The 18,802-nt window shown below is 46.1% G+C and overlaps 1 protein-coding gene and 1 non-coding gene across 6 annotated transcripts in view; both read left to right on the top strand.

The window, feature by feature from the left end:
• The window catches only part of SBNO2 (strawberry notch homolog 2), a 123,083-nt gene that overhangs the window by 58,949 nt on the left and 45,332 nt on the right, over positions 1-18,802 (top strand). The window contains exon 1 of one of the 5 annotated variants that reach the window (XM_032787978.2): positions 11,508-11,741. The exons of the other annotated variants lie outside the window; for them this stretch is intronic. Within the exon in view, the coding sequence (XP_032643869.1) occupies positions 11,697-11,741 (45 nt within the window). The 5' untranslated portion in view covers positions 11,508-11,696. Of the gene's footprint in view, positions 1-11,507; positions 11,742-18,802 lie in introns of those variants that run through there. 5 annotated transcript variants of the gene reach the window in all.
• LOC116815731 (U2 spliceosomal RNA) lies at positions 5,563-5,757 on the top strand. Its single transcript, XR_004371560.1, has one exon. It is a non-coding gene; the product is annotated as a U2 spliceosomal RNA (small nuclear RNA).

The raw sequence follows: 18,802 nt of genomic DNA, 5'->3' as shown, positions 1-18,802 counted from the left end.
TGCTAAAGTCAAGGAATAACACATCCACTGCTTTCCTCTCATCCACGGACCCAGTTATCTCCTCATAGAAGGAAATTAGGTTAGTCAGTCCATTCAAGATTAGGGTTCCCAGGGCACAGAACTCTAAGGTTAGGCAAAGCTATAGATAAATCGTACAGTTATGAATTGCACATGATGGAGATAGCACATGGAAGGTTTGCGGGTTCTCTTGGAGATAGAAGCCCTCACAATGCACACCTGCTTCAAGAGATAAGTGCTTCTGCCCTAGAATTTGAAATCTGAGGGCATTTGGTGCCAAAAAAATTAAAAATTATGTGCCAAAAAAAAATTATGTGCACAGTATCTTAAAATTCTGCTGATTTTATTTGTCAGATAAATGTGGAGGCTCCAGCATGGCATTGGAGAGCACAGGCCACTGGCTGCACAGAGATGGGAGATCATGGGGCAGCTCCCCCGCAGAAGATCCAAGTGTGGAGGGGCTTAGTGCGGGGGAACCAGGTGTGGGTTGAGAGGGTTCTGTGTGAGGGCAATCTGGATGCAGGTGGCTCATCGGGGGGTAGGGGATCTGGATGTAGGGGGGGATAGTTTGGCGGGGGGGTCTGGGTGTGGGATGCTCAGTGAGGAGTCCAGATGCTGGTGGGATGGGGATCCAGATGCAGCCGCTTGGGGCTCAGTAGGGTGGGGATCCAGGTGCAGGGGAGTGGGACTTGGCTGGGAGGGGTCTGAGGCTTGGCAGGAGGGTCTGGGTATAAGGGGGTCTGGATGCATGGTGGTTGTGGGGATGGGGAAGCAGCTCCCTGCACACAGTGATCCTTGCAGCTGAAGAATGATGGGTGTAGGAAGTGTGTTGGGGGGAAGGGGCACAGATGACTTTGCAGAGATTTCTGCAGCTGGGGAAGAAATCTGGGGGTTGGTCTGACTCAGCCCTGGATGCCATGCAGGGGAAGAGGAAGTGCCATCCACCTCAGCCCAACCAGGACTAGCAGCTGATCCTGGCACAGGGTAGGAGCCACCAGCTGGGTCTTCCCCAGTCCCGCGTCCTGTCACAGTGATTTCTCTCTCTGCTGGCTGCCCTGGCACGCCGAAACATACTGCTGGGAAGGATGGCATGATCGCTTTTCTGGTTTCCCTTTGCTTCGCCATCAGAAAGTCATTTTTCTGCAGGGAAGCAAATAAATCTGTGGGGGACATAAATTCTGCACATGCGCGGTGGCGCTGAATTCTCCCAGGAGTAAATGATTTAACTAGAATTACTAAACGAAACATGGACTCAGCAGCTCTTTGGAAAGTTGTTTCCACAAGACATCTGTCTGTACAATGTGCTGTCCTGCTGACTGGAGGGTGTGACAGTTGCTGTTGGGACCAAAATGCAGTTTGTCACTACAATAAACAAGAGCAGGCCGATTCTGTGCTATGTTGCCTGCTCTTAATGCTTCTCGCTGTGATGTTCACAACAGTCTCTGTTACAACATACAGCTCATCCCAGAGCAGTTCCTCATTAATGTTAATTTTGAAGAAGACCAGTGCCTCCCACCCCTTGCTCCCTAGGAGCGCGCACTAGCGAAGCCTGCAATGGAAGGAACATGACAGCTGCTCGGATGGGAGATTGGACACGAGACACCAGAATTAGAGACCACATATCCTTAAATTCCACTGATCAGCAGAAGCTGGAGAAGGGCTTGAGCACTGTCCTAGAACATATTCACAGGAAGCTTGTAAATTCTGAAAGAGAAAGTAAAGACCTCCCAAAACACAGTGAATTATGTGATCACCCCCCCCCCCCCCTAAGAAATTGTGGATGAGTTTGCTTGATCTAGGGATGAACTGCGTGGGAAATTCAACACCTGCAACTAATTTGTGGGCGGGAGGGGAGAAGAATGAAACCCAAAAAATAAAAGTACAGAGCCATATTCTTAACCTGTACTTAACCTGTAAGATCAGCCTAAACCAAACAAATGAGTCATTTCTCCTTCTCGCCTCCTGCTGAAAATGCTGTCTTAAGACAGTGACAAGTCTCCTCTCTTTCCCCCCTTGTCCTATTTTCTTCCCCTGGGTTTGGGGAAGGCAACAGTTGATATGGACTATAACTGTGCACCCATGTGTTCAATTTAATTTCAAGATGCTGAAAAGTTCCTGATTTCTAATATCACAAAGTGTTTGAAGTTAGGTCTTCAGTGGTTTATAGAGCTGCATAGGCGAGCAAGAAGGATCACTGACAAAAGTCTATGAAAAGCTCTTTCTGCAAGAGGTGGGATTAATGCTGGATACTGAGAGCTGGCTGTTAATTCATAGCAATGCTGCTGCTTTGTTCACCACAAGTTGATTCAGAGAATCTAAATATCATTAGGGAGATATCAAAATGTTAGCTAGTGTGAAACTGTACTGCAGGGTGGATGTCAGTATTCTTTGTGAAGGACAGCATAAATCCATGATCATATTTGTGTATCGATAGATGGTGCATATTCATATTTGCTATGTGTCAAGCATGAAATGCTACATAACTGCTATTACTGAATTGTGCTGTTGTTGGGGAAAAGAGGACAATCGGCAGTTGATTGGCTGGGTTATGGAAGAAGGAGTTGGGGAAAGAATGAGCTAGTGTTTTATGAAGAGTAATTTGTAATAACGTTGTAAAGATGCAATTAAAGCCTTTGCCTGATCTGATTTTTATGCAGTTTGTGGTGTGTGTGGGACGCTTGACCACTTGTTAATCATAAACAAGCCCTTTCTCTTTCCACCTCTTGCAGTTTCCTGTTGAAATCTCCATTTTGGTACAAAAGAAAAAGGTTAACCACTGTCTCCAAAATATTAATTAAAGTGCATCTTTGCGTGTGCCAGGCCTGGGGCGATTTCAAAGAAATCAATTTAAGAGTTATTAAATTATATAGAAGACTTGCCTCTGGATGAAATAAAGAGCTTCCTGGAATAAGAAATCACCTGGAATTTCCTATTGCTGTCTTGGAGTTATATAGGTCCACAGGGGATACAGACATTAAAGTCAATTTGAAGATACTTAACTGGGTCTCCTGCCTATAAAGCACGTCACTAACATGTTGCTTTACCTGCCAGTGGCTGTACTGTTGCATTTAGACTGGTTTTTGCATGGGTTAATCACGGTTAGAAAACACTTTCGCTGCAGATAGCTCAAGTTTACTTAGGCCCTGGTTTGGTGATAAGAACAATTTCAGTTGTTGTAACACCTCATGTTACCTGGTCACAGTGAACAGGAGGGAATTGTGTCCCCATTTTCACAGAACAGCCAGGTCTCCTGCTTGTGCATCCATACCTGTCATGCTGTCTGATCTTATTTCTATCAGTGCATTCTGGGAAAACATGGGCAACTATCCCTTGGTGTCTCAGCATAGTCGTAGAGTGCCCAGAAGATACTTGGGACGATAGACTCTGGGATGCTCTACCAGACAGAAGGTTGTAACAAAGCAAGATCATCTAAGTTACCCAGGCATTGTTAAGGAGTCTCAATCTCCGAGCTAAATAAACCTGGCACCCTGGAAACAAGAAGACAATTATATGCCAGTTTAGGCTGCTAGAAAGGGTAACACAAGGTTTGGCTGCCATGGCTACTAATTATGTAATATGTGATAAGCCATATTTGGAGCCAGCCATGTCAGTATTTGGTTACGAGCTTGAATAAACACTACAGGATAGACACTAAGTGCCCTTTCAGAGTTTCAGGGCAAACTGCACTTGTATTCCCCCTCTGTGGTCTACCAAGGGCACCCATGTTTGACTGCCAGCTGTCATATCTCTTGGCTGGAGACCCTGGTCAGAAGGGATTGAAACGTGGGATTTTAAGGTTGCACAACTCACTGCCATTCATTGTGATATCCCCAGGAAGCCAGACTGCCCAACAGGCCAGCACCTGAGCCTGGCTTTCTCTCCGAGGACTATGACCAGTGTATAAGTTACCACATGGACTGTCTAAGCAAGTACATCCATTCTCAAGGGAAGCATTAGAGAGAAGACATTAAATCCATGAAAGAACCTTCATGCACGCTAAAAAGTTTACCAGAGGTCACGTTCAACTCCAGTCTAGGGCTCTGGTAGATTTTAGTCCTTCAAAACCTATAACTTTGTTTTCCCCATGGTTAGAAATTCATTTGTCTTAGATCCAGCACCAGAATCCAAAGGCTGGGCAAATCAGACATTTGTTCATATAGCTTAGGCCTTTGATTTTGGCCTTCTGTAACAGATAATCAGCAAACAAAGACTCAGAGCATAGCTTCAAAGGGCTGTGATTTTGCATAACTGAGGTTAGGTAATTTCCATTTACCTCTCCCTAGGGATTTCCCCAGGAAATCCACTTAACACTTATTGGACTTTGGGGATAGATTTGTCTGGCCCATTTTTAATATAGTCTTTTGAACTTCCAGATCTTATATCTGTCACCTCTCCCCTACAAGAGAGGTGACATACAATCCCAGCCCATGATAATACGTTAACTTAATTCAATAAGGTATTTCTAGGATATTGCAGGAAATGTTCCTATTTGTCACAGGCTCAGTTCAGCTAAGCATGTAAACAGGTGCTTAACTCCATCCTTGTTCAATGCTTTGCTTAATCCAGCAAAAGAGGTTCAGGACATTCAGGGCCTAATCCTGCATGTGTTGAAATCAAAATTTGCGTTTGACTTCAGTGGACGTGGATCAGGCCCAGTAAGAGTTTTGGAGATGTGTTTTTACCTAAAAAGTAACTAATGCACCAAATTGTCCTCCTTCAGCCAGGTCCAGCTAGGCACATGCCCAGAAAGGAACCACCAGTACTCAGAGGAAAAGAATATTGGATCAGACTTCAGCTCACTGTGTGGATACTTATGGCTGAACCTCCTTCATTCCAAACTGTTACTATTGTTTTGGGGTTTTTAAATCCGTTTAGTTAAACTGGTTTAAGCACAGCATCCCACAGAAGGCGAGGCAGAGACTCCACAAATAGAAGGGAATAGAAAATCAGGAAGTTTTCCAGTAAAATCCTTTCACGGAGCCCTCACAGAAATTCTCAGTAAACTCATTTTTTAAGTTCCCCTCCCTCCCTCACCCTTTGATACAGCTCACAAAATTGAAAAAACCTAGTGTGAAACAGTTAGTGCTTTTAAGATGCCAGTAATATAATTTGATTGGGAAATATTTTTAAATAGCTGCTTTAATTCGAAGCAGAATTGGCCTGAGTCAGTCTGTTCATCTGAGTCTCCCTGCCTCCAGTTATGCTTTCTTGACCACAGCTACAAATTTATAGCATGCCAAACAAGCTTCTTTCCTGTGCCATTGGGCTGGATGGGATATTCTGAGTTGTAGGAACCTATCCAGGAGAGAAGTCTCTCAGATGGCCTTAAATTCTCCAAATTGAACCCAAACCACATGTACACTGGTAGTCCCCACTCACAGTTATCACATCAATAAAACGCTCACAAGCAGCAGCATTTCAATCCCTTTTCTTCAGGCTGGGTTAACTGTTCCCCAGATCAAAAGAAGCCATGCCTCAGAACAGGATGTTTTTGCTTTCATTGTAAATTGTTTCCCAAATTCTCTGTTGTTGTTTTTAATATATATTGCTTCTCAGCTCCTTGGAGCTAATATCAAAGTGTTGTGTCTGTTCTTATCAGTTTAATCTCTGATATGTCCTTGATGTGAGGACTGTATGTTAGCTTGATTTTTGAAATGGGGGTGGGGTTAGAACAGAAGCTTGCTTTGTCTGCCGCATGCATTGACCTAGTATTGCAGTGCCAGGGGGAGGGATAGCTCAGTGGTTTGTGCATTGGCCTGCTAAACCCAGAGTTGTGAGTTAAATCCTTAAGGGGTCCATTTAGGGAACTAGGGTAAAAATCTGACTGGGGATTGGTCCTGCTTTGAGCAGGGGGTTGGACTAGATGACCTCCTGAGGTCCCTTCCAACCTTGATATTCTATATATATTTTAAAAGTAAGACGTGTGGTTGGGTCTTGCAGAAACCTTTGCCCAACTCCTTGTCACAGTTTTGGGGTAACTCCAAATGTATTTCTCCTCCATGGCCCCTCAAGGGCAGCCATTTAAAGGTTCCCTGCTCCCACCTCTCTCAGGCCAATACCTGTGTCTTACTCCCTCCTGCTGTACAGCTCCCTGGATTAGTGCGATATCCCCAGCAAGGCCGGTGCCTGCACTTTGCTTTCCCTCTGAAGACTATGACCAGGGTATTGCCCACAACTGTAAGTTACCTCATGGCTCTTTCTGAGCAAGCACATTCATTCTTAAGGTAAAAGCATGACAGAGGAATGTATAGACACAATACAAGTTCCTACACGCATGCTAAAAGCTTAACAGAGGCCATCCATCAGTCTTATGGCCAAGTCTCATAGACTTTAGGGTCAGAAGGGACCAATATGATCATCTAGTCTGACCTCCTGCACAAAGCAGGCCACAGAATCCTACCCATCCCCTTCTATAACAAACTCCTAACCTATGTCCGAGTTACTGAAGTCTTCAAATTGTGGTTTGAAGACCTCAAGCTGCGGAGAATCCACCAGCAAGTGACCCATGCCCCACGCTGCAGAGGAAGGTGAGAAACCTCCAGGGCCTCTGCCAATCTGCCCCGGAGGAAAATTCCTTCCCGACTCCAAATATGGCGATCAGCTAAACCCTGAGCATGTGGACAAGACTCACCAGCCAGCACTCAGGAATTCTCTGCAGTAACTCAGATCCCATCCCATCACAGACCACTGGGCATACTTCCACAAGGTTTGGGGGCTCGCCCTCAGACAGAAAATCCTGTCCATTTGCTGAATCAGAAAAAAGGCCCTGAGTCATTTTAAAATCAGGCTATTTATCCAGAAGTCTTTTCTTTGCCTGTTGGTCTCTGGAGAATAGAGTTTGAACTAGTATATGCAAGCCTCCCCTGGAGGTGGTACCTCTCTCTGCAGGTTACAACCTGGCTTGATTTGCCTTAATTGCCACCCACTGTTTTTAGTTCCTGGAGGAGCACTGGTAGCCCTCCCCCCTGGAGTAGAACACAGTCATACATAAACCATTCATTTGAAACAATGGACCTCAAAGATACTTAAATTTAATTCTGTAAGGTCTCCCAAGGATATGCAGGAAATGGCCATATCTGTCACACACCTCTCTTCATCTCTCTTCCCCCGTCCCACTTTAGCTTTCCGAATTAGGCCAGGGGATTGTGCATGCATTTTTACTATTCAAGGCAGCAGTGACTTTTTGACATTCAGGACTGCCAAAAATTAAAGCAATTCCTCATGCCAATCTTGGGTAAAGTCAGTAATGTTAGTGAAACAGGAAATGTTAGGGCTGGTGTATACAATACACGCTATCCCATCATTCAGACCACTGGAAACACAACATTGTGAAGAAAAACAGAGCTGCTTGAACTTTCAGCCATCTTTCCCCCCTTAACTAGTATTTGGTCATTTTTGAAGGCAAATAAGGACTTGCTTTCTTCCATTCATTGATCACTTAATATATGCTGCTGCCTCTGTTCTGGGGATTATGGGCCAGATTTGCAAAGGTATTTAGGCATCTAAGGATGCAGTTAGGCACCTAATGGCAGTTAAGGCACCTAACTTGTTTAGGCAATTTTGACAATCCAGTTAGGTGCTTATCTGCATCTTTAGGCACCTAAATACTTTAAAAAATCTGGCCCTCTCTCTTATCTGTGCAGGAGACATACTAGCTACCTCGTCTTCCCATCTACAATTTCTCAGCTGTTGTTTGATTTTTGTCATTAAACTTGTTTACTAAAAATCCGGCAGATTGCAGCAAATTCTGTACATCCCACTAGTGTTCTGGACTGTAGCCCATTGGTCAACAGACTGGTGAGGGTAATGTTGATGTTGGAATGGAAATAGATCAAATAAAGGAAAGTGTTTTAATGACGGAGGAACAATATTTCATTGAGCTGAAAGTGTGTGCAGTTAACATGGTTTTACATTCTGTTTTTCATTGGAAGTTAGGGAGTGAAGTGAATATTGGTAGCAACACTAGGATACCACATTTCCTCAGAACAGTTCATCAGCATGTGTCTTCATGACTCTGATGTGCACGTGAATGAGTTGCTGCATATCTTTAGGATAGGTAAAAGGCACAGTTGTTATTCCCCAATGGGTTATGTTATCCCTGGGGGATTATATTATTGAATTATTATTCAATCAAATTAGCAATCCTGATAACTATTTAAAAATATTTTTCACAAGTCTCACTTCATCTTGATGCTAAACTTTTGTGGCTTTCATTTTGCCTCATTTGTCCACTGAGAGGAAAAAACAGGAAATAGCCCACCTGATTTTCAAGAGTCGTGTAAGTAGCAAGACCTTGGTGGTCTGTAGTTTCACTTATTAGACAGGAGGTAGTGGTTTAATCTACTGCACCTAGCAATTCAGTTACCGGCAGCAAGTCTTTCAGTGATTAAGACTTTCTTTTAAATGTATTTGCTCTCTCTCTGTTCCAGCATATAGTCACTGAAGCACCTTTTCCAAGCTCTGGGGCCTCTACTAGGTGATTAAAAATACAGTTGAAGAGACAAGCAGCAGTGGCATACTAACTGCCTTGCTCTACCCCAAACCGGCTGTGTACAAAAACCAAATTCTTCAGCTTCCCCTCAACCCACAGAACCTGTCTCTTCCCTCAGCCCACTCTGTTCCTGTCCAGATCCCTCTCTTTTTGTTTGTGGAAGAGTGAAATCCATGCAAATTCATCCTCCTTTACGCTGAGAAACCTTACAGAGGACTTGAGATGGCATCTTTCTTCCTCATCACAAGAGTGGCTGCTGCTTAAGCAATGGCTCTTCTTCTTTTCCTTGTCACCTGCTCTTCTGGCTGAGACTACAGCCAGAGATCTGGTGCCACAGAGCACCTGTAAACATGCAGGACTCATCTCTGCGGCGCCTCCTGCTGGTCATCTCCAGGAATTAGCACTTCGGCCCAGGAGCGCTGGCCCCTGTGTCCCTTCCAGGATCCCGGTGCCCCTTTAACTGGGTGCTGCCCCTTGGCAGTATCCCCACAGTTCTGGGTCTCCCCCTCCTAGGGGAACCCCCACCCACTATCTCCACTTTGTCTCAGTCTTGGCTACTGCCCAGTCTCCATCTAGCCCCCATTCACTGGGGCAGCTTGCTGTATGAGCCACTCATCACAGGCAAAGGAGTTTGGACCTGCTGCCTCTGGCTACCCGTAGGCTGCCCCCTGCAACCTCCAGTACCTCATAGGCCTTACCAGGCCTGCAGCCTGAGGCTTTCCTAGGCCGGAGCTCCCAGCTCCTCTGGCCCTTCCGCAGTCTAGGTTCCTTACTTAACACCTTGCAGCCAGGCCCTTCTCCCTCTACAGGCAGAGGGAGACTGCTGAGCACCTTGCTCCCAGCCTTTTTATACAGGCCAACTGTGGCCTGATTGGGGTGTGGCCCAGCTGTGGCCACTTCCCCAGTCAGCCCAGCTTTTAGAGCTGCAGCCCTCTCCAGGGCTGCTTTTACCACAACAGCCCTCCTAGGCAGGAGCAGGGGACCACCCTGGTACAGCACCAGAGGAAAGACATTTTCCTTTCCTACCTAGTTAATGGGGAAGAGTATTTCAGGGCAGGCATTTTGCGCAATAGGGCTCGAATCTCTCTTCTAGATGCAATTCTAATACACCTGCCACCATGACACTTAGGCACCATATAAGTGTCACAATTATATATCCGAACAACAGACCAAGCTCTTTCCTGTTTTAAGGTGCCTTATCAAGTGGAGGTCAGGTTTGGAATATTGCACATCTCTGTTATTGAGCATACTCCTGAAGAAATGTATCTTGACCTGAAATAGGTTTCACAAGATTGTGGCTCATTGGGATCTCCAGTGGCAGGATGTTCTGTAGCAGAGGATCCTCCACAGAAAGGAATCTGTTCCATATAGCATGGGTCCTCCTGATTCTCAAAATCATTAGAGGATAGGGGAGACTAGTCTATTGTATGCATCTCAGGTCTCAGACATGCTTCCCCTCTTCCACGGGTCCCCTAGGTAGTTTGCCTCTTCTTGACCCAGGATCCCCTCATTCTAAACACAGACGCTCACTCTTTGGCTGTTTGCTTTCGTGAGAAGTGCCATTTCAATAAGTTGGGCTTTTCCAGACGTTTCTTGCATGTGGCTAAAAGCCCATTTGCTCCTGATGTTTCCCACTGAGCCAGGAAACTTTTGTCAGGTGTTTCTCTTCCACCTTTGCCAAACAGTCTCCGAACCGCCAAATCCAGCACAGGAAAACCATAAGTGTGATTTCAGTCTGATGCGGTTTTGAAAAGTGTCCTGCTTGGGTGGAAAGGCTGGTGAGGGGAAAGATGAGGGGATTTCCATCCAGAATACCAATCATTGGTTTTAGTGCTCATCAGCCTGAGAGACATGCTGTAAAACAGCTTGTTCAGCCAGGTAACTAAAACTCCCTTACTGGCACAGCTGGTTAAGAGTATTTAGTAGAGAGCTGCATATCTAATGAACGCACTATCGCTGCTGGATCTGTGCCTCTGGCTTTTGACCCACATGGAATTCAGTTCCCACACAGTGAGCCAGAACAATAAAGCGGATGTAGGCAAGGTGAAGTTAATCAGGTGTGGATCTCAATTTGGAGGAAATGAAGTGGTTCACTCCCACTTTGCAAGGCACTAGAAGGAGCTGTAATACTGTCCCTTGCTCCAGAATTTGATCTGTCAGAGTGCTGTTATTAATCTCTCTGGGGAGAAGAGCACACAGATGCATCCCATTTTGTTCCCCGAAACCGAACAGATACGTTCAAACGACAGGTTCCTCGTACCACAAAACTTTGCAAGTAACATTTTGCTTCTCCTTTTGGCATCTACTTTTTCTTTAGGGCAGTCTCTTGTTAAAGTTTGTTGTAGTGAAATCCTGTTTAGATGCTTCCTTCTAGTCCCCTTTCCTTCTCTACTTTCTCCACTCTGCAGCAGAAACAGGTCATACCTAGTAATCATAACTTTACTTAAGCAGCAAAGATGCAGAAAGCTCAAAATGAAGTATTTGAAAAGGGAAGGGAGTGGGTGTGTGTAAAACCATAACCATTCAGAGCACACCATTAACTAAGGGATCCCTCCCTTATATTTGTTGAGGGACAGGAAGGCAAGTAAGGAAGGTGAGGATTGAGCTGGCAGGTTCATCTGAACCCCTACATCTCTGAGAAAAGGGAAAACAAATACAAAGATGGCAGATGGTTTTTTTTTGTCCAAGATAGCATTTTTTCCTCAGACTAGGATTAAAGGGGGGGGAAATGAGCTATGTACTTGACATAGACTTTTCTTCTGTCCCGTCAAACAGCCCGTCGAGGAGCTCAGCTTTGTTTACAGTGTCTCTGTGGTTGAATTACACCACATACAGTAATTCTCATCGCACTGCCAGTAATTTCACTGACTTACCAAGCAGGCATCATTTCCTGAAAGTCAGCTCCCATACTTAGAGGAAGTAAGAGCACTCTGCTTCATGACTAAACACTGTATGCAAATTTCTACAGCCTTAGGACAGCCGCACTGTATGGACTGGCTTTTTTTTCCACCATTTTCACTCCTTCCTTTGGCGTGTAACATTTCTTTAAACCTTCATGAGATCTTTCTCTGGCTTCTGCCGCTGCTGCTGTCATGAATGAGGATCTTTCTCCGTTATGTACTGAAAAAGCACGGCTCATTGTTTTGCCCGAGTTCTCGTCTGGCAACGAGTTGAATGCGGTTTTAAAATGTCCCAAATGCAATTTTGGCTAAAGTTCTCCTCTCTCTACAAGGTAACATTTACCTCTTTTCACTTGATAGTTTGCATTCTGTTTGCGGGATAGGCATCTTTAAGCTGCTGTTGTGGACGTGTGCCTGTTTATACATAGATAGTAGAATTTCAGAGCCACAGTTCTTGATATAAGGAGATTAAGAAAAGGATTACTATTTTTAAGCTGCACTCTGTTTATGCTAAAATATTCAAAACACATGAATCACTCCTAACCAGTCAGAATTCTGGAACTAACTGAGAAACTTTGAGGAAGGGAAGCAGCGTGGAAGATTAATCTATGTTTTTTTAACCCTAAAGGCTTTCAAGAGTTCTATTCCGAATTCAGAACATTTATACAGAAGGGCAGAGAAGCACTTGCCAATCAAACCAGGACTGCGAGTTTATAGCATTATGGTTGGAAGGACTTTGATTTTCATGGCTAGAAAACTTCCTCTTAACTGCACAGGCGAGTTGCAGCTCAGTAAGTTAGAAGGAGAAATTAAAAAGTAATCTGAAACCCAGTGTGCTTACTTTTTTCTTTAGAAACAGAATTCTAGCTGACTGGCTTTTTAGCTTTTGTTTTGTGCTGAGTTTCTTTATTATTATTTTAAAAGGCCAAATGGAACAGATGATGTGCTCTCTTAGTATAGAGGAACTGATTGCTGCTGTGCAAAAGAAGTATGTGTCCTCTGTTGTGGGGAGGGATTGCCAATAAATAAACCATTCATACCAATGGGTTTGTGGTCATAAAATATTTTTAGGTGCACACACTTTCTATAGTTAGATTTCACCTGTTCTTTCATTTATTTTAATAAACATTTGCTTTGACTGAAATAGAAACTGGAGCTCTAGTGGCGAGGAGAAAGAGGTGTAATTACATTTCTTTTACATTCGTTCCCTTTGATCACTTTCTCAAAAGTGAATCAATTCTTGCTTTCGATAACTTATCCATTTTGGGAAAGTGTCAGAAACTAGCCAGAATGTGGTTTATCATTAATATCTTCCACAGCCGAACTGGGAATCTGAAATAATCAGAAGGCAGTCAGGTAACTAGCCTGTTGCTAACTCATCCTTTTACAGCTCCTTTGGAACTGAAGTGCTCAAAGCACTTTGTGAACATTAATAAAATAGTGAATTGTACCTATTTGAGCTTTGTTGTAAATATAGAACATGTTGGAGGGTTTCTATGGCCAGCATCTGCAAAGCTATATTTCTCCATTGACTTACTGTTCACCTCTTGTAAAACTCTGTTAAAGGGTTAACCTGCTACAAAGGGGTTGCCCTTTGGCCATTTTATAATGCACTCCTATAAACTCCCACTTCTTGTGTAACTTGCAGAACTGTCAGTTCTGAAATTTATTTTCACCAGAAAAGACTTAAATGCTTTTGTTTCCATGTCTGTTGTCCTATCATTGCTGTAGGAAAAGCTGGGAAAAATCAGTGCCAGGAGGCAGTGGATTCAGAAATTAAATTCTGAAACATTCTCTGCGCTTGCCGGAATGAGCTGACCAGCTTGTAATGCCACAATGTAAAGATCAGGGACATGCAGTCCTGCCTCTCTCTCTCTCATGACCTCCTGCCAAAAGGCCCACTCATAACTGGCTCATCCAGAATTTGCAGTCCGGACTGTGGAAGTGGATTAAACTAATCCAGAGAAAGACACTCTTATTCCAAAATAAAACTGTCCACCTGGGGAGTTATTCTGGAATAGCTGTAGTGCTTTTAAATTCACACCCTATCTTATTCCAGCACAATTTGCCTGCATTAGATAAATCCTAAGAATTCCATCTGCTTCAGTTTTCCTTTCTGTAACTATCTCTGTAAAAAGATTCTATCTACTCTAATGAGAGGTGCTAACTCGGGAGGGCAAACTTTTGACCCAAGGGCCACATTGGGGTTGCAAAACTGGATGGAGGGCCGGGTGGGGAAGGCTATGCCTCCTGAAACAGCCTGGCCCCCACCCCCTATCCAGGGACAGCTCTAGGTATTTTGCCGCCCCAAGCACAGCAGGCAGGCTGCCTTCAGCAGCTTGCCTGCGGGAGGTCCCCGGTCTTGCGGATTTGACGGCACACCTGCGGGAGGTCCACCGAAGCCGCGGGAGCAGCAGACCCTCCACAGGCATGCCGCCAAAGGCAACCTGCCTGCCGCCCTCGTGGCAACCTGCAGAGCGCCCCATGTGGCTTGCCGCCCCAGGCATGCGCTTGGCATGCTGGTGCCTGGAGCCGCCCCTGCCGCTGTCCGCCCCTGCCCCTATCCACCCTTCCCACTTCCCACCCCCTGACTTCCCCCCTCAGAATCCCTGACCCATCCAACTGCCCCTGTTCCTTGTCCCCTAACTGTCCCCTCCTGGCACCCCCCGCCCCAACCGCCCCCTGGAACCTCACCCTCTGTCCAACCCCCCTGCTCCCAGTCCTCTGACTTCCCTGACCCCATCCACACCCCCGCCCCCTGACAAACCCCCCTGGGACTCCACACCTATCCACCCCCATCCCCTGATGGCCCCCTCCCAGAACCTTCGCCCCATTCAACTGCTCCCTGTCCCCTGACTTCCCCCTGGGCCCCCTGCCCCTTATACAACCCCCCGGCCCACTTACCACTTACCATGCCGAGCAGAGCATGCAGAGCAGCATGTCTGGCTGCCGCGCCGGCCAGAGCCAGACGTGCTGCCGCTCTGCTTGGCAGGAGTGTGCAGCTCCGTCGCCCAGAGCACTGCCTGCGTGGCTCTGAGGAGGAGAGCTGGAGAGGCGCCGGAGGCTAGCCTCCCCGGCTGGGAGCTCAGGGGCCGGGCAGGACAGTCCCGTGGGCCGGCTGTGGCCCACAGGCCGTAGTTTGCCCACCTCTGTGCTAACTAATACTAGTCAGCCTGGAGCAGAACAAAATAAGCACCCTTTCAAGTCCTGGAGGCTTAAGTGGGTTGATCTCTCCAGAACACCTTGTCCAGGTGGCCACTATAGGGTGTTAAGCCATTTCACCAACAAAAGGACTTACAGTGCTCAGCCGCTACCCATGTCCAGAGGGGCAAAGGGCAGCACAGCACACAACACTCTTCAAATCAGGGATCTTGTGTCACAGAAGCTTGGAACCTACTCTTCTTTTCAGTCCTTGCTGCACCTCTGTTGCTCTGACTTCCCTACCCTCCACTGTTAACTTAACCATCTGTGTCTTGGTCCCCTCCCACCCCACCGCCCAGTCTTGTTTCCAGTTTTTCCCAGCTGCTTATCCAGGATTTGACACCTTTCTACTAAAGCTCTCCCTGTAGCCAGCATAGTTTAAACTCCCTCTCATTACCAGGTGATAACGCCCTTTTATGGGGGGTGCTAGATGTATCCCAGTTAGAACAGTCACATTGCAGAAAGGGACACTTCACAGGGTCTAAACTCTGACCCTCCTCTGCTTTTCACAGGCTGTTGGCTGAGGGCAAGTCTACCCGTACACTTCCATCGTTAACATTTGTATAGTTCAGGAGTGTGAAAAAAACACTCACTCCGGAACCACAAAAGTTTTAATGACGAAAAGCACCGGCTGTGGACAGCGCTTCAATGCCAAGAGCCGTGCTCCTGGGGATGAAAGTGCCACCTCTCGTTGGAGGCGGTTTTATTTTGTCACCGGGAGAGCTCTCTCCTGGCGATAAAGAGCGGCCACACAGTGCACCTTACAACACAATGGTGCGGCTGCAGCGGCACAGCCATGCCGTTGTAAGGTGCCCTGGGTAGACATAGCCTTAATTAACTAGTATCCTTTCTTTTGCTTTCTGTCCCTGGAAACTAAAATAGTTCCCGGAGCTCCGTATGAGATAATGGAATAACCTGCCAAGGCAGGTTGTGGAATTGCTGATGCTGAAGGTGGACAAAGCCAGTGTGGGGGTCCGTTTTGCATTTAAACAAACTGGCATATTCCATCTGCCTGAATTACGTTGTGAGCCCCAGGGGACAGAAATCTAGCATGAGCCAAGAGGTCATTTTCAACACTAATATTTCTGACACTGGAGTCAAGTATCAGAGGGGTAGCCATATTAGTCTGGATCTGTAAAAAGCAACAGAGAGTCCTGTGGCACCTTTAGTCTTAAGACTAAAGGTGCCACAGGACTCTCTGTTGCTTCTGACATTAATTTCCTATTCCCCATCTCAGCCCAAAGTGACAAGCAAAGAATTGGATAGGTTAATCACCAGAGGCTGGGCAAAGGGGGTTTGTGTCAGGAAGACCTAATGCAAGGGTTCTCAAACTGGGGGTTGGGACTTCTCAGGGGGTCGCGAGGTTATTACATGGGGGAGTTGCAAGCTGTCAACCTCCACCCCAAAACCTGCTTTGCCTCCAACATTTATAACGGTGTTAAATATATAAAAAAGTGTTTTTAATTTATGGGAGGGGGTGCACTCAGAGGCTTGCTATGTGAAAGGGGTCACCAGTAAAAAAAAATTTGAGAGCCACTGACCTAATGAGCTCACTAAGAGTTCAGGAGATCTCATGGTGAGTGCCCAGCTGTCACTCTGCTCCCTCAGGGCTAATGAGCAATGGCTTCTCTATCTCCCTTCATAGTTGCAGCTCTCCTGTGCCCTTGCTGTCCCTTCCTTCTCTGTTTTTTTCTGCTCCACTTCTGCCTCATGTGTTTGCGAACGTTTGCTCCTGAGCTGATCCCCTTCCAGAGGAAAAACAAATTAACAAGGGAGGGATAGCTCAGTGGTTTGAGCATTGGTCTGCTAAACCCAGGGTTGAGTTCAATCCTTGAGGGGGCCATTTAGGGATCTGGGGCAAAAATCCATCTGGGGATTGGCCCTGCTTTGAGCAGGGGGTTGGACTCCTGAGGTCCCTTCCAACCCTGACATTCTATGATTCTAATAAAACTCAGCTGGGATGGCTTCTTGGCCCTGGCTGGCATTTGGTGTCATGTCCTGCTTGCTCAGGCAAGTTCCTGATGTGATTACTATGAGTAGGGCTTTTGCTTTGAAGATTGAGGACATGTCCTAGAGTTCCTTGGCATTTATCAGTTTTCTTTCTATAAAATAAAGTTCTCTGCTATCACTGCTCACTTATCCCCTCGCTAAGTGACTAGGACAGTCATGTTCAGGATGGTTATTCACTAGCCAGTAAGGGCTGGCCCCAAAGGACTCTTTTACTCTTGTAAATTGTACTTTACTGTGTATTCCTTTTCTTCTTGTGAAACTGGGAGGAGTGGTAGATATGCTGGAGAATAGGGATAGGATACAGAGGGAACTAGACAAATTAGAGGACTGGGCCAAAAGAAACCTGATGAGGTTCAACAAAGACAAGTGCAGAGTGCTGCACTTAGGACGGAAGAATCCTATGCACTGCTACAGACTAGGGACCGAATGGCTAGGCAGCAGTTCTGCAGAAAAGGACCTGGGAATTACAGTGGATGAGAAGCTGGATATGAGTCAACAGTGTGTCCTTGTTGCCAAGAAGGCTAACGGCATTTTGGGCTGTATAGGTAGGGGCAGATCGAGGGAAGTGATTGTTCCCCTCTATTAGACATTGGTGAGGCCTCATCTGGAGTACTGTCTCCAGTTTTGGGCCCCACGCTACAAGAAGGATGTAGAAAAATTGGAAAAAGTCCAGCGGAGGGCACAAAAATGGTTAGGGGGCTGGAACACATGACTTATGAGGCGAGGCTGAGGGAACTGGGATTGTTTAGTCTGCAGAAGAGAAGAATGAGGGGGGATTTGACAGCTGCATTCAGCTACCTGAAAGGGGGTTCCAAAGAGGATGGATCTAGACTGTTCTCAGTGGTACCAGAAGACAAAACAAGAAGCAGTGGTCTCAAGTTGCAGTGGGGGAGGTTTAGGTTGGGTATTAGGAAAAACTTTTTCACTAAGAGGGTGGTGAAGCACTGGAATGGGTTACCTAGGGAGATGGTGGAATCTCCTTCCTTAAGAGGTTTTTAAAGCCAGGCTTGACAAAGCCTGGCTGGGCTGATTTAGTTGGGGATTGGTCCTGCTTTGAGCAGGGAGTTGGACTAGCTGACCTCCTGAGGTCCCTTCCATCCCTGATATTCTATGATTCATTTTGATCATCCCATATACTAAGCCTCATCATGTGGCATTTAAAACTAGACTGTTAGACTAGCCCTTGGAGAGTGTTCTGTAGGGACAGCAAACAGTCCTGTACTGGGTGGAACAAGGGATGGGACCAGACTCTGTCTCCATTGCTAACTTCTCTGATAAGTTTTTCATGGTCAGTGGGTTGCTCTGGGGCAGAAGCCGCACTTCGGAGTCTGAGCAAGAAACAAGAAGTGCTGTGTTCCTGTTTAGTATGGGCCTGATCCAAAGGAAATGAGTGCACCTCTGCAGTGTTTATCCTGTGCTCAGCACTATCTCAGACAAAAATAAAAATACTCCCTGCCCCCAAGAGCTACAGTGTGAGAGGATCAGGGAAGAGGGATGGTGCTGGGAAACCTGGAAGAAGAGGAGTTTTGTTATCGTTTAGCTCGGCTCTTGGGGCATTGTGGAAGACGTGAGTTTTCCTGGGGCCCTGGAATGCAAGCAGTAGTGGCTTGGGAACTGGCACAGGGGGATTGATGCAGCACGTGGGATGCTGCACAAGACCTGTAAATTACACTGATGTTTTTGTTACCTGTGTTAACCTAATATTTATGCTCAAAGCACTGCATGGATATTAACTAATTCTCACACCACCTATGGGAGGTGGTAGCAGGATCCGTGTTTTACAGATGAGGAAGTGGAGACAAAGTTGAAGTGACTTGTCCAAGGCTAAACAATAAGTAAGTGGCACAGCCAAGACCTACTGACTTCTAGCCCCGTGCTCATGCCTTGAGACCACACTGCAGGTGTTCCCACGCTGTAGGTTGGGAATCGAGAGTGGTCCTCGGATTGAAAAGTGTTGAATTAAACACTGAGGTGGATCCATCTGTGAGAAGGGCAATGAAGGAGTCTCCAGAGTAAAAATATTGGAGAACCCCTGTGTAAACAAAATAGTTCTTACATCCAGTGCCCAACAGCTCCTGTCCTTTTTTCCCTTTCTCATCTGAGGTGAGGTCAGCTCCATGCCAACTCTCCTTCTGAGAACACAAACACAGATGCTTATCATTTAGCTCTGCGGCTTTCAGTA

The sequence above is a fragment of the Chelonoidis abingdonii genome, chromosome 11 (assembly GCF_003597395.2).
Source record: "Chelonoidis abingdonii isolate Lonesome George chromosome 11, CheloAbing_2.0, whole genome shotgun sequence".
Taxonomy (NCBI): Eukaryota; Metazoa; Chordata; order Testudines; family Testudinidae; genus Chelonoidis; species Chelonoidis abingdonii.
This window is presented reverse-complemented; position numbering and strand designations above follow the sequence as displayed.